Source organism: Eurosta solidaginis, chromosome 5 (assembly GCF_040869045.1).
Source record: "Eurosta solidaginis isolate ZX-2024a chromosome 5, ASM4086904v1, whole genome shotgun sequence".
Classification (NCBI taxonomy): Eukaryota; Metazoa; Arthropoda; class Insecta; order Diptera; family Tephritidae; genus Eurosta; species Eurosta solidaginis.
The window spans coordinates 79,488,859-79,505,628 of NC_090323.1; the positions used below are offsets into that span (position 1 = coordinate 79,488,859).

The 16,770-nt window shown below is 38.4% G+C and overlaps 1 protein-coding gene across 9 annotated transcripts in view; it reads right to left on the bottom strand.

Moving 5' to 3' along the window:
• LOC137254122 (succinate--CoA ligase [ADP/GDP-forming] subunit alpha, mitochondrial-like) overlaps window positions 1-16,128 on the bottom strand; it is a 53,361-nt gene extending 37,233 nt beyond the window's left edge. The window contains exons 1-5 of one of the 9 annotated variants that reach the window (XM_067791859.1): window positions 13,841-13,881; window positions 13,075-13,264; window positions 12,772-13,002; window positions 9,468-9,652; window positions 4,604-5,030 (exon numbers count right to left, since the gene is read on the bottom strand). In XM_067791859.1, coding sequence (XP_067647960.1) covers window positions 12,859-13,002; window positions 13,075-13,264; window positions 13,841-13,866 — 360 coding nt within the window. In that variant the 5' untranslated portion in view covers window positions 13,867-13,881 and the 3' untranslated portion in view covers window positions 4,604-5,030; window positions 9,468-9,652; window positions 12,772-12,858. The other 8 variants (XM_067791860.1, XR_010953983.1, XR_010953982.1 and 5 more) reach the window with 8 other exon arrangements.
• Between the last annotated feature and the right edge of the window lie 642 nt (window positions 16,129-16,770).

The following is a 16,770-nucleotide window of genomic DNA, read 5'->3' on the forward strand; positions in this document are numbered from 1 at the left end:
TGGTAACAGGTTTGTAGTGCAGATTAAAAATTTTAAAGTGTACACAATTTCCAGTGTACACTTTAAAACTCACAGTTAGAGAATCCAGCCATAGGGACCGCGGCACAATGAAATTTTTCATATATATGCGTTTAACTGAAGATTATGCATTCCAGTAACATCGCCACATCCAACCAAGATGTTGCGTTTATAAATATGAAGGAACTTCAGGCTTGGGAATTTTTGTTTTTTCCACGGCGGAACCATACAAGGTGGCAGCATGGTGATATACCTACAAACATAAATAAAAGTACCATGTACTTTTTTTTTTGTAAATTCGAAGTCAAAATCGTACTGCGCCGGAAGTTGGTGTATCAAATCAAATAAAAAAAGTACAAATCAGTTGTCCCGTGCTACGACATTTTATAGTTCCGCCATGTTTGTGTTAAACGCAACTATGTGACAAATTTCATTATGCCGCGGTCTTAAGTGAGTTGAACCATTGTGAATGAAACTAACACCCCTATTATGAACTCATACGATACACGATAAACGCTTGTAATCTGTTATACCGTATTATGAAATAAATTCTAGCGCGTGAACCCGATCGTTTATCGCGTTTATTAGCGTTTATCGTTTATCGTGGTATTGCCATACGCTAACTATCGCATCAGCTGTTCAATTTTCCACGCTAGCTATCGTTGATAAATTTTTGCACGATGCGTTTAAATAAAAGTAAATATAAAATTAAAAATCCAAAAGAACCTAACTAAAGCCTCATTCCCAACACTCTGTTGCAACACCCTGGGCATGAAACCTTAAAGTGGGACAAACCGTCGAAATATTTGGGATGGATGACTTATTTTTACGGGCGCGCAAACTGCTTTCGACTTCTGGTAAGACATACTCTGAAATCTATTTTTTTTACATCTAGTATGTCAAGTAGTTCCAGTTTAGAGTTCATTTTAAGAAGATTGGAAGCATCTCTAAATTTTTTTCTCTCTATGGCCTTTACGCAAGTTTCGTCAATTTGTTCATTTGAGTTTATATAAAAGGCGGAGGTTGCAGAAAACATGTTATTATTACAGATTTTAAAAACTTTTGCCACTTTTACGTACAAGACAATTGAATTTTTAGTATTTGCGTGTTGTTTTGCTATCTTTTTCGTATAGATTCTCAATAATTTGGAAACAAAACTCCGCTGTCATTCACAATAGTACATCTATCGGGCGTGTGGAAATCGCTATATGAAAGCTGATTTTTTACGATACGCTAGCAAGCGTTTATCGTTTATCTTATGAAAATTCATAATAGGGGTGTAAGTGTGATATCTTCTGCATAGACATCAAAATTCCAAAGTGATTGGATCACCTGATTTGTAATTGACTATCGCTGTCTGATTCTGTATCTCTTTCTATCACCCGCTGAAGATAGCCGGCCCTATGCGCCGCCATATTGAACACCCTGTCAAAACGCTAAAAAGTAGCCATATTGAACATCCTGTTAGGCAGTTGACAGATAAGATATCACACTTATTTTCATTCAGAATGAGTTGAACCAACTGTCAAATGAAATAACTACCCATACATTTTAAGGAAAGGGACTTCTTAAATTATTTTTTAGATTTGACACCAATATTAAGAGGAAACATTTTGTTCTTAACCAATACTTAAAAATGTCAGAGTACTGACAGGTAGACGAATAAACACCAAATGTACCGGAAAATATTTCTACTCCGTAGTTTGAAATAAAATCCAAACTGTTGAGTGAATTCAACATTGTGAATCAAAATAAGTCTGCTATCTTCTGCATAGACGTCAAAATTCCAAAGTGATTGGATCGCCTGATTTGTAATTGACTATCGCTGTTTCATTGTAGGTATGTCGCCATGCTGCCACCTTTTATGGTTCCGCCATGAGTGAATCGTAGCTACCTTACAAGAAACGCCCCAATAAACATTTTTGTTGGAAATTGGTTTGAGGTCAAATGGAAATCCAACTCATTTTCCAAATTCCAATGTTTAATATCCATTGTACCTCCATTGGAGAACCAACCCATTCTCAAACAAAACGGCTCATTTTTTATACGTAAATAATCTTAGTTCTCCACTTGAGAAATTCTTTGATATAAATTTGAATTCCAACATCAATCTCCAATTAAATTCAAATGAAAAAGAAGACTTCAGGAATTAAATTTCCAGATGATTGGCCGGCATTGCCACACACATAAATGAATAAACGCGATACCATCTGAGAAAATGTTAAATAATATATCAAATTGACCTCCAAGAGCACTCAATTTGAAAACAAACTTTGGAAAAACGATTTGATCTCCAATTGTTTTAAAAGTTGGATTTCCATTTGAGAACTACATATTTCTCAAGGTTGGAGAAAAGTTGTACTGGTGGTAAAAATTCAATACAGCAAGAAAAAGAATGCTACTGAAGTTAAATAAAAATAAGATATTGATTTATTGCATTAATTTAATGATTCAAAGATAATCATAAAAAATTTTAACTAATTGTAATTCATGAAGTCGATTCTTACAAAATTTTAAATATTCTTTGCACCAAAGCTGAGATATTTTTGTTCGTGCTCAAAGCACCGAGAAACATAGAAAAATGTAAAAAAAAGTGGGGGTCAACTTGAGAAATTCTGAGATAATTGAAGTTATGTACGCGAAGAACGGCGTTTTTCCCTACTTTTTAGGTATTTTACAGGATACACAATTTTTTGGTGATTTCTTTCTCCCATTATATCCCTTAATACTACTGTTACCCTTCAATTCAAGATATTACGATGTTGATTAAATCTTTTCGAAAAGTTATGGCTATTTTAAGTTATGTTCTTTGACGAAGTTGTGGAAACAGTATATTTGACACGTGAAAAGTGCATTGAAATTTGAAAAAAAAAATCTCAGCTTTGGTGCAAAGAATTTTTAAAATTTTTTAAGAATCTAATTAATGAATTACAATTACTTTAAATTTTTAAATACTTTTAATTTATTATTAAATATGTAAAATGAATTACTATTTATTTTAATTTATGTCTATTCTATTAAACTGAAACCAGATTTATATACAACGCTGTTATTGTTATTCAATTGGGATGGGAAATTTAATTCCTGAAGTCTTCTTTTTCATTTGAATCCAATTGGAGATTGATGTTGGAATTCAAATTTATATCAAAGAATTTCTCAAGTGGAGAACTAAGATTATTTACGTATAAAAAATGAGCCGTTTTGTTTGAGAATGGGTTGGATTGGAATTTGGAAAACGAGTTGGATTTCCATTTGACCTCAAACCAATTTCCAACAAAAATGTTTATTGGGTACCAGCAGTTAAAAGAAGGATACAAATACTCACACGTACACAGTTGTTTACATCACATTTGCGCAAGTCCCCCTAAAGCCTCCATTACCGATACTTAGCATAGACTTGACTTGACTTGAGAGCTGTCACTTACAGTTCTGTTAAATGAGCAGTGCATGTTACTGATTACTCAAAACTTGGCAACACTTGACTTAGAAGTCTGTTGAATTTTGATTTTCTATGTAAGTTCTAAGTGACGTTTACATTTTGAGATGCCATTTGCTTGTTTCCATGTCATTTTGACATTCTGTCATACAAATTGACATTTATTTAAAAGTAAATTTCAAACCTGATTATGATGCCAGATTGTATGCGCTAAGTGGGAGTATAATCGTGGCTAAGTTGCCAAGTTTACGCCAAGTCAAGTCTATGCTAAGTATCAGTAATGGAGCCTTACGGCCGTGACACAATGACATTTTTGATGCGCTTAACACAAGCTTATGCATTCCAATAATATCGCCACAATCAACCAAGATGTTGCATTTGTAAATGTGAAAGATCTTCAGACTTGGCAATTGAATTTTATTTCGCCTTGCCCATTCACATAAAAAATTTCGCAAAGCAACTGGTATAAACATTATCCTCTATACAACAAGGATACTTGCTAACCATATTTTGTGTCGTATTTCATTTGTTATATTACAGTTTTTATTTGCGAAAAAATGTTAGAAAATTTACCAACCAGTAGGAAAAATAATTTCACTTGCAAAGTGTGTCAACACCCTTAAACCAAAAACACATGTCACATTCTCTTCTTCTATGCTTTGCTTGTAACAAAATTTGGGAGAGTACTCAGGATAGCGCCAGTGTCGCTCATTCTACCGTTCTCCATAAAAAAGCGTGCAATCTAGACAGGTACCCGTTACCTAATCGATTACTTAATCGTTACCAATAACTTGGTCACCAATTATCGTCTTAATGACTTTTACATTGCTGTCGTGAAAAAGGTAACGCATGCGCTCTCTCAAAAATAGTGTACGTGTGACTCGCTTTCTCGCTCTTACCTATTGTGTTTTCGACATTCCTTCTCGCTCGATGTTATTTACATTTTTAAGTTACTTCATTAGGTATGTTTTCGTTATCGCTAACCAAAACATATGCAACAACAACACGGGTAGCTGGCCTATCGGTTACCCGTACCGGTTACCTTCTGTCAATTCGCTTTTTATATGAATGAAACGCGTCCCTTTTGTTTAAATAATATTTAATTATGAATAAATTATGTATACAATGGTTTTTTTACAAATAATTTCCTTAATTTTCTAGTAAACCTTACATATGTGCAATATATATATGTACAAACTACATATGTAAAGACTATAAAGTCATTCATAGTCGTGCCCTTTCTGAAATCATTTTGAGTTTCGAAGCTCACACTGATGGTGCTCAATTTTTCCTGCGAGGGTGGTGTTGTTAGTATCAGTTTGCATAGATATGAGTGTTGTAGATATAATACCGGAATATATGCAGCCCCATTTCGTGCTATCAAAGTCGATTTGCAGGTGATGTTGAGCACTTTGAACTTGACCCTTTCCCATCATATGCGTGGTAGGGCTCTATATGTGATACTAAAAAGGCCGAGGGACAGTTGTCGCAGTTTTCTTGTAGTTTGAGCACATGTACGTTCTTCTTAGAGCCACAGCTGGAATATTGCTATGCCCACATCGTCAAATCGAATTACCTAGAGTGAAAAAGAAACGAATATCAGTAAGGATATATAATAAGTTTTTAATATAACCGGAAGTGCTTAATAAATACAAGGTACTCAAGGGGATTTCAGATAACAAGAATCAGGACCTGTAAAGTAAATTCAAGTGAACCTCCACCATGCCAAGGCATCTTCCGGTAGCGGGGGTACCCGAAGATTATAACAAGGGATAATTGAACAGATGTTGGGGTAATAGATAGTAAATTAGGCGTGCTACAAAAACAAAAAACGAATAAATGCAGATGACTGTTTAATCCATTATGCGAAGTTCTTTGAATGGATGTGCAAATTGAAACGGCAAAGTACTGCTAAAACTGCTTTCCCCGAGTAACCCGGGAACGAATTGATATGACTACGTCTATTCTTCTTCAGCAGCAGTGCCGAGCACCAATTCCCTTTTGGACAGGAAAGTAAACGTTTGGTTGTCTGCAAGTTTATCATATGCCAGTACAGAACATACTCGTTTGCTGGATCTGAGTAGTACATCTAATTTTCCCAGATTTTCTGGGCTCAGCGAGGGTATCCTCCTGTTGTTGTTGTTGTAGCGATTAGTTACTCCCCGAAGGCTTTGGGGAGTGTTATCGATGTGATGGTCCTTTGTCGGATACAGATCCGATACGCTCCGGTAACACAGCACCATTAAGCTGCTGGCCCGACCATCTCGGGAACGATTTATATGGCCATATTAAACCTTCAGGCCATCCCTCCCTCCCCACCCGCAAGTTCCATGAGGAGCTTGGGGTCGCCAGAGCCTCGTCTGTTAGTGAAACGGGATTCGCCGCTCGAAGGTGAGGTTGACAATTGGGTTGGAGAAGCTATATATTGCGCTACACAACCCCTTGAATCCCAGGGTATCCTCCTGAATGGTGCATGTGTACCCTGCTGCCTTGCTGGCCGCTCACCCAACAACACCAGGCACGACGGAACTTGGCTTGCGACACCCAAAGTGCACTCACGCTTCTCATGGCTCCAGCGAGTTAGTGGGCTTAGAGTATACCCGTGGTAGCTATGCCTGTCGTAAGAGGACGCTAAAATACCAAATTGATTCAAGAGGTTTTGTAGCGCAATGGGTTGCCAGCGTAATATATAGCCTCTCCAACCCAATTATCAACGTCACCTACCCGTGGCGAATCCTGTTTCTTTAACAGCCGAGGCTCTGGCGACCTCATGTTCCTTATGGATCTACATTTGAAGGCGCTTAGTTAGCTGACATCGCTTACTTAACCGGTAGATTCTAAAGTAAAAACCAAAACACAAAATATAGGTTAGGTTGAAGTGGCCGGTTCATGAGGATCTCACATAGACTGAATGAGTCCGTAGTGTTACCAGAAGTTTGTTTTAACGACCAAGCTGAAAACCGTATCAAGAACCAGGACCTAGGTTATAAAAAAACTCCGTCCTCTTGACAAATACTAGAAGCTTCCTAGGACTTAAGCCACTTGCTGCTTCTAGATCGGACAGCTTTATCACTCCTAATAGCTGGAGCCTTAGCCTGGCAAGCGCAGGGCACGATATTTCTTAGGGAGCCCGGTATTACTCGGGGGGCCCGCGATTTAGAGGTACTAAGAAATTTTTTTTAATTCAGAAGAGTCTTTAGTTGTTCCATGGGGAAATTTTAAGCCCAATTTCAAAAGCAACGAATATTGATAATGATTTTTTACCTGGTCCCTCGAACAGAGAGGAGACAATAAAAACATCAAACAAAAATATATGTTTACATGAATCCGAAATCGTAAAGTTTTCGTGGTAATACTGATGAAGGTTCATCTTCAAAAAGCCTTCCAACAATACCACCAACTCTGTATCAAAGTCTAGATTATTTAAACGACTTCGATATCGGTACCGTGAATAATGAGTTTTTGCGATCTGAAGAAGTCAACGAAATAATTCGTCGAGGTCATCAAAAGTGCCCTGTTATTTTTCCACGTAATTGTCATGACGAGGCATTTCCTACCTCGTTGTTAAACAGAATCTTGCCAAATGGAGAGAAAGTGGAGCGTCACTGGTTGGTGTGGAGTGCCAGTAGCAATGCTTTTTATTGCCTACCATGTCGTCTGTTAAGCACCAATATTTTAAATCGACCTAAAATTTGTTGTCCTGGCGAATATTCGAAATTCCAGGTATGGAAGGAGCTATACGCTAAACTGCCATCACACGAAAATACTGAAGATCACATTAAATGTTATATTCAATGGCGATCTTTACAAAACCTAATTCGAAAGGAGGCTACAATTGATACACTTATCAATGAACAGCTAATCACTGAAACTCAAAAGTGGAAAGAAATTTTATATAGAATTTTGGACACTATTTTTTTTTTCAAAAAGCGAAAGGATGGACATTTTTTGGGCATCTAAGATCTCATAAGCCATTATGATCCGATACTTAGAGATCATTTGGAGAAAGTTAGGATTTCACAATAGCAGCACAAACGTTTACAAGTTCACTATCTTTCCCCAGACATTCAGAACGAGTTTATAGAAATTTGTGCAAAGCATGTGAGGGAAACTATATTAGATCAAGGCAAGAAAGCTAAGTATTTTGCTATTATCGTTGATGCTATGCTTGATGCTAGTCACGTTGACAACGTTCATTTTGCGCTCACTCCATTTCAATTTACAATTCCAGAACAGATTTTGGCTTTCGTGAATTGTAACCAAAAAACTGCTCAGAAAATCGATGATCTAATTTGCCATACATGATTGAAGATTGTCGTGCACAAGGGTACGATAACCGCGCCAATATGAAAGGAGCTTACAACGGAGCACTACGTCACATTCTCGACAAAAACTCGAATGCTGATTACTCGCCTTGTGCAACCCGCAGCTATGATAGCGTTTTCTTTTCTGGATAAAGTGTTACGCAAGCGTTGTTGTTCTATTCTAAAAAACAGGCAACGCCTTTACGGGGTATTTCGTTCTTTTGTGAAAATTCTTGCCTCCTCGCAACGCAAAAGCGTTACACTTTTACCCTGTATAAAATGGCGGTGTGGCAGTGCAACTTTGTGAAACTCTCAATTCGCTCTTAAGTTCCACATATACTCTGTTAATATGAGTGAATTTGGTGAGTTCAAATGTTCCTTGTATGCACTATAAATGTTGACCATTTTCTGGGGTAGGAGTAACTCAATTGTTGTTGTTATTGTTGTAGCGATAAGGTTGCTCGCCGAAGGCTTTGAGGAGTATTATCGATGTGATGGTCCTTTGCCGGATACAGATCCGGTACACTCCGGTACCACAGCACCATTAAGGTGCTAGCCCGACCATCTCGAGAACGATTTATGTGACCACATTAAACCTTCAGGCCATCCCCTCCCTCCCCATCCCAAGTTCCATGAGGAGCTTGGGGTCGCCAGAGCCTCGTCTGTTAGTGAAACAGGATTCGCCGCGGATAGGTGAGGTTGACAATTAGGTTTGGGGAAGCTATATATTGCGCTGGCAACCTGCAGGGTTGCGCAGCCCCTGGAATCTGATATTTTAGTCCCCTCTTACGCATACGACAGGCATACCTACCGCGGGTATATTCTGACCCCCTAACCCGATGGGGTAGAGTATTACCATTTACTTAGGCAACAATTTATTTCAGAAAAGAAAACGCTATCAATTTATGTGGTGTTGATGCTGCACAATGTTGTACGGCTGCAATTATTTTCTTCGGCAGCACTCCACAACGATGTGACATCCTCAAAGAAAATGTACCTAGCTCTCTTCATAGTCTTTCAGCCAAAAGCCAAATTTGACTGCGCAAGCATACGGCGATGTTACCGGCATTCTCAAGTACATCAACAAGTTCGAATGTATCTTGCTGTCCTCAATTTGGTTCAAAACCCTACCATTAATGAAAGAAGCGTGGTCCTCCAAGCGAGAGACGCCACCACAGATGTTGAGGTCCGACATCTAGATGCCTTATTAGCTGATTTGAAGTTGATCAGGAACCAATGGGAAACAATTTTAAACGAATGCAAAACAGTTGCTATTCAATTGAACATCTCGCCAAAGTTTCCGGACATTCGAAAGAGAAAACCCAAAAGGCGTTCTGAAGATAATTTAAATGAGATGATTACGGATGATTCAGAGTCTGATTTCAAAAACAATACATTCTTGGTGATCGTTGATTCGGTAATCACTAGCATTACTGAACGAATGGAACCAATGAGAAATTTGAACGAAAATTTTCCTTTTTGTGGCAATTTAAGACATGGATGAAACTACGGTTCGGGCGAGCGCAGCAAAATTTGTCGAAAAATACAAGTCGGATATTTCTCAAAGCTTAGAATGTGAAATAGTTCACTTGAAACACATTTACGAAGCAAATTTTGATAAAGGTCTGTCACCATTGGAATTGCTAAATGCCGTCTATTTTCAAAATATGTATACAATTTTCCCCCAACTTTTGTATTTGTTTACGTACCTTTTGCACTTTACCTGTCACTGTATCTAGTGCAGAAGTTCCTTCAGCGTCCTTTCAAGAATGAAAGACTTTCATAGATCGTGTTCATATAAAGAGCGAGTTTTAGGACAGTTAAATTTTGACATTATTATAAAAAAATTTGCAGCGAAAAAAGCAAGTATGCCACTCTTTGATATCCGAACATTCTATATTGAATAATTAAAATTTATAATCATCATTAAATTTATCAGAAATGTATGAAAATGTTACCAAATAACTAGAAAAGATTATTTGAAATAATATGTGGCTGTTAAAAGAGAATTTTATTTCTACATTACAATAAAATAAAACAAATAGTAAATATTCTGTGTTAATTTTATTGTCAGCTCTTAGCCAAAAACCATTTAGTTGATGTGGCAGAAATTTTTTTTGATGTAATCCATCAATAATGATTTATGAATGAACCGCCATTAATTCACGCTAATCAAATGTATTAGTGGATTTTTTATAGGGGGCCCGTAAATTTTTTTAGTCCCGGGCCCGGATTTTCTCTCTACGGCTTTGGTTCGAAGACGCCAGAGGGGATTGAAGCCAGAGTCTCCGGACCCAGAGCCAAAATATCAGTACCTCTAAAAGCACATACGAGCAGCTTTCAAGCGGAAGTATTCGCCATATGTTGGTGCGCTAAGCTGAACCTTCAGCGCTGATACTCCAATGAAACAATTGCCATACTCAGTCAGACAGTCAGGCCCCACTAAAGGCAATTGTGGCGTTCGAAACAAAGTCAGCTCTGGTCCTTGGGTGCACAACGTAGTACTGTTGCACTGGGTCCCAGGCCACAGGGGAGTACAGGGTAATGAGCAGGCGGACTCTAGTGTTTAATTTGTTGCGTCCCTCCCACAAATTATCTTCCTCCCAGCAGATCCATGTAGCGGGTCTGCGCCATACTCTCCTCCTCCGGGAAGGTATCGAACCCAATCCGTGTCCTTCTCCTGACCCCGGTCATGAGAAATGGTTTTGCTGCGTTTGCCGGAAAAGGATCTTTTTAGGACGGTCATACCCTTGTCAGTGTGTCACGTGCAAGGGATGGTTGCATCGGAGAGGTTGCTCTGGGCTTGATCCCAAAACCCGACGTCCTCGTAACTTTTACAAATCTTTTGTGGCTTCTTGTTGTTCACGCCTCATTACATTATGAGAAAATACGGCACCTGAGAACACAGCCGTATGAAGCTGAAAAACACAAGCAGGTCCTGAGTGAACTCCACAAACATGCGTCCGACCTCTATGCCAGGAATTGCCCGGTGAATCCTGTACTCAAAGAAAAAAAATTGGCAGAGTAGGAACGCACCCTCCCTAAGGAAACGGGTGTCACTCTAGCCCAACTTCGATCTGGATACTGTAACAGGTTAAACTCTTACCTATCCAGAATCAACCCCGACATACAAAACATATGTCCTTCTTATAATGTGTCCCCACAAGACACTAACCATCTCGTTAGCTGTATTGTGGAATCAACGCCTCTAACACTCCTCTCATTATGGTCCACCCCTGTTGAAACTTTCTGTTTCCTTGGACTCCCGTTAGAGGACATTGATGACAATTTGTGATCTGTCGCACCTATTGGATGGGGCGAAGCACTGCTACAACAAGAGCAGGCGGACAACCCGGAAAGAGAGGCAGGAACTGCATGACCCGTCGATCCCGAGCCGTTCCTGTCAGTTGGCTCACAGGGGCATTTATTAGGAGAAGGGGGGGGGGGGGGGGGGGGGGAGAGAAGAACACTGGAGCAATACGCCAGGTTTGAGACAATCTAAGTTACTGTTAGGAAGTTAAAGCACAAGTCGCTACAGGGCAATAATTGACCTATCGAAAGATCACCGAAGAATCCCAAGAGCTTTCTTACAGGGCATTATAGACTGAGCAGCTGTATGCAGAAAGTGGGCATACTAATAACACATGCCGATTTTGTGATCGATCAGCAGACGGCGGACCATATCCTCCAAGAATACGAAGCAATCTCAAAACGTAGGGCTAAGTTTATGGGCTCACCATTGCCAGTGCATTCCCACATTAATTCCCTCAAGCCAAGAACTCTGCTAGGGTTCATCAAAGAAGTCGGCTACGATGAGGTGCTGTGAAGGAGATGTGCAAGTCACTGTGCAATCCTCAATAAATTATCTATATACTTTCCGGTAACAAGCACCATTGAGGTACTAACCCGACCATCTCCGGACCTATTGATATGACTACATTGAACCTTCTAGGGATTGAATGTTAATAATGACCGCAATGCGAAAGTCTGCTAAAATTTACCATTCTCCATGGAATGCTACATATATAACTTCCCACGTTTTGAATCAGTAATGAAAAGAGCAAAATTTACTAAAATTTTAACTGGTTAAGGTGTTGATGTCCTCTTTTAACGCAATGTAATGGCAACGGCGACGCAGGGAAAATAATAAAAATCCTATAAATCTACTGATCATAATTAATTAATCCCTCCCTTTCTATGCAGTTGTATGCATACATACATATGGGTTTTGTTCTCCAAACGCTATTTAAGGAAATCAATTGGTATTTACATTAACTTCGAACTCTTTGGTATTTTCCCTCTTCAGTTGATTATCAACAAAAGCATGACAAATTATCACTAACAAATTCATGTTGTTGTTGTTGTTGTAGCAATGCTCGCCCCACCTAATAGCCGCGACCGATCACAAATTGTCATCAGTATCCTCTAACGGGAGTCCAAGGAAACTTGCCGTTTCAACAGGGGTGGACCATAAGGAAAGGGGTGTTAGAGGCGTTGGTTCCCCATTACAATTAAAGAGATGGTTGGTGTTATGTGGGGACACATTGCAAGCGGGGCATACATTTTGTATGTCGGGGTTGATTCTGGATAGGTAAGAGTTTAACCTGTTACAGTATCCAGAACGAAGTTGAGCAAGAGTGACACGCGTTTCCCTGGGGAGTATGCGTTCCTCTTCCGCGAGTTCTGGATATTTTTCTTCAAGTACTGGATTCACCGGGCAATTCCCGACATAAAGGTCCGACGCCTGTCTATGGAGTTCACCAAGGACCTGCTTGTGTTTATTCGCTTCATACGGCTGGGTTCTCAGGTGCCGTATTTCCTCAAAATGCTTACGGAGATGACTCCTTAGGCCCCTAGGCGGTGCTGGTTCGTCAATCAGATGTCTGTTGGGGTGCCCCGGTTTCTGGGTATTCAACAGAAACTGTTTGGTCAGCATTTAATTTGTTTCGTCCCTTTCACTAACAAATTCATACATGTTGTTTATATATTTAATATGGTAGGCAATTTACTTACCCTTTCTGGTGCGATGATCCTGGACAATTGGGCCTGACTAGACGAGATTTATTTTGCTTTAACATAGCGTGCTTAACGCGAACCATATCATGTTAGGGCACAATTTCGATTATGCAACCAATCAAAGAAATGTCGTGCTTGTAATACTGCTATGATAGCAGCAGCAGCTTCCGGTGGCGGCACATAAACAACAGTTGCATGCGGATCAGTTGCATTTTTTGCTTCGGCTACCTATTCAATTTTAATTCACATTACATTATATACTATTGCAATTTTTAATCAATACAAATCAATATAAATTACCGAAGCAAATACTGGCAAACCAAGATGCGTAGCTCCACCATTTTTTGGGAAAATACATCCAACCAATTTTGTACCGTATTCCAAAGCATGTTGGTTGTGGAAAGTACCTTGTTTACCGGTAAATCCTTGACAAATGACACGTGAATCTGCATTTAATTGTAGGTTTCTTGTTGTTTTGGCATATCCTGAGCTGAACATATTAGAATAATATAACATTTTTTTATTATTTAAAAATACACATACGTATGAATGAAAAGCAGAGAGTAAATAATGTTGCTTTGGTTGTAGCGATAAGGACCCTCCCCAGGAGCGATTTAGTATGACCACCTGAAACCTTCTAGGCCATCCCGTCGATTCTATACAACTTTCAGATTCTAAAAACGGATCTCGACACGCGTCTTTTGATACCACCTTTATTTAGGTTGTGCACTGTCTTGAAAACGTTACCTTTTTTAGTTTTGGAAATCGAATCTTCCAATTCCAATTCGTGGCAAGAGGACTTGGCTGCCTCTAGTTAATGCGCCAGGTTAATTTAGAAGTGCCTAAACAGCTAACACACGTCACACCTAAAAGCCCGTAGCACAAGCACTTTTTTAGTTTTTTAGTTTATTTACCACAATTATAGTTTTTCATCATTTTAAAATGTTTCCCGGAATAATTAATAAATGGTGGTATTAAGATGACGCTGTCATTTCGATGACAGCAAGAAACGTCGATGGGTTAGGGGAGAGCGAAAAAAGCTTTGATGTGTGGGTGAACTAGTTACCTCCGTCTTGTAGGGTCATAATGCATAAGCTTGTGTTAAACTCATCTATATGGAAAAGTGCTTATGTGTCGGGGCTATAATAGCTCCATAAGAAGAAGAATTTGACATTTGCTTTGGCTAAAGGCTTCATTACTGATACTTAGCATAGACTTGACTTGGCTTGCGAACTGTCACTTACAGTTCTGTTAAATGAACATTGCATGTTACTGATTACTCAAAACTTAACTTGACTTAGAAGTCTGTTGAATTTTGATTTTCTATGTAAGTTCTAAGTGACGTTTACATTTTGAAATGCCATTTGTTTGTTTCCATTTCATTTTGACATTTTGTCATACAAATTGACATTTATTAAAAAATAAATTTCAACGCTGATTATGATGCCAGATTTTATGCGCCAAGTGGAGTATAATCGTGGCTAAGTTGCCAAGTTTACGCCAAGTCAAGTCAAGTCTATGCTAAGTATCAGTAATGGGGGCTTAAGGGTGTTGGCACTCCTTCCAAGTGAAATTATTTTTCCCACTGGTTGGTAAATTTTCTAACATTTTTCACAATTAAAAACTGCAATATAACAATCGAATACGAACCCCAATAATATGTTAGCAAAGTAAAAAAGTACTTTTTGTTATTTAGGGAGAATGTTTACAACAGTGCTTCGCGAAATTTTGTATGTGAATGCGCAAGGCGTAATAAACTTCAGTTGCCCAGTCTGAAGTTCCTTCATATTTACAAACGCAACATCTTGGTTAATTGTGGCGATTTTATTGGAATGCATAAGCTTGTGTTAAACGCATCTATATGAAAAATGTCATTGTGTCACCGCCTTAAGTTTGTGATAGAAAGTTTGTACGAGGCGCTGATCGTTAAGGGTCCATTACTGATACTTAGCATAGACTTGACTTGACTTGGCGTAAACTTGGCAACTTAGCCACGATTATACTCCAATTATACTATGTTCAAACAGAAAAATAAATTGAGGCTATTTCGATTTAAATTGAGTGGTGTTCATACAACTCTATTTAGCTTACACAATAGTAATTTGATAGCTGGTTGGCTCATCTCTACAGTAACAACACATCTTTGTTCAGACTGTCAAAATGTGCGTTTTGGTATTAGGTGAATAGAATGGAATGAAAACATAAAACTTTGAAATTTTTGTGTGTTGTAAGAAAATGTGTTCAGTGTTTTGTTTTCATTTTGATTTTGCCATCTTCTTTTGACAGTCCCTACTCCAGTGAAATGAAAGACATAAAATCAGCTGATGAAATGAGCCAACCATATAGTTCAGCCATGCGTAAGTGACGTTTAAATATACTCAATAAACACACTTTACAATGTTGCATTTGCAGGTTGAAACAATTTATTACGCAATTTTTTTTAAATTGGCAATTTATTATTACAATTTATTATATGACAAATTGCGTAATAAATTGCCCAAAGAGTATAAATTGCCAATTTGGTGTGTGTTTGAACCTAGTATTAGCGCATACAATGTGGCATCATAATCAATAAATGTCAATTTGTATGAGAAAATATCAAAATGAAATGCAAACAAACAAATGGCGTCACTTATAACTTACATAGAAAATCAAAATTCAACAGACTTCTAAGCCAAGTTAAGTGTTGCTAAGTTTTGGGTAATCAGTAACATGCAATGCTCATTTAACAGAACTGTAAGTGACATTTCTGAAGTCCAGTCAAGTCTATGCTAAGTATCAGTAATTGTTGAAGTTAGTTTAGTTTACGCAACACTGTCACTCGTCTATATCTGCTAGAGATAGGTTTGCACAACACTGTCACATGCTCATCTCTATCTTGTAATGTCATTAAAATAAATTTTGTACTCTGCCCTTAATAATAAATCGCCGAAGAATACACACGTGTTTTATTCAATATCTCCCAACAGGTTATGGGCCTTTTATTTGCATTAATTTTGTATTAAGCATCATCGGAATTCATTTGAAAGCATTAGTTGCTATATTTAAAGGTAAAAGCAAAGAGGATAGATAGCACCCCCCGAGTTCGGGGTTAACTTAAAGTGCGCAGACTTATAGTTTACGAGTTATTTGATGTTAAAGTTTGCAAATTTAGCAAATTTCTATAGCACTTTCACTTACAATTTACACATCTTTCAAAACCTTTATGCACATAAATATCTATATAAATGGCAACGATACACTTAAATTTCATTTTAGTATATTTCACATATAATTCTTGCATTGTTTTTACTTAATATAAAAGTTTTTATTAAATCAATCGCGCTTTTGTAGCAACATTCACATTTATGTATATATATATTTTATTGATGACATTACAAAGCTGTGCTGCCACATCTAAAAAACGGAACAAGTGCAGAATCGAAAAATAACTTATAAAAATATCTTTCATCTGATGTATATACATCTTTAACTTTTCTAGTTTTTATTTACCAAAAATTTGAAAAAGCTCTCTTTTGCATTCGTGAACGAGCTGATATTACCTTATAACACTTATGTTTATTGTTATGTTAGCCGATCCAACACCGGCTGCGCCATGCACAGTAATTCTGCGTAGAACACATTTCCGCGTAGGCGGCCTACGGCCGCGCTTATTTAAAATAACCCTGGGCTACGCCATGCCAAGTCCGGGTGTGTGGTATAACCGTGGCTACCGCCACGGTGATGTTCTTCCACATATTACCTTATAACTCCTATGTTTATTGTTATGTTAGCCGATCCAACACCGGCTGCGCCATGCACAGTAATTCTACGTAGAACACCTTTCCGCGTAGGCGGCCTTCGGCCGTGCTTATTTAAAATAACCCTGGGCTACGCCATGCCAAGTCCGGGTGTGTGGTATAACCGTGGCTACCGCCACGGTGATGTCCTTCCGCATATTACCTTATAACTCTTATGTTTATTGTTATGTTAGCCGATCCAACACCGGCTGCGCCA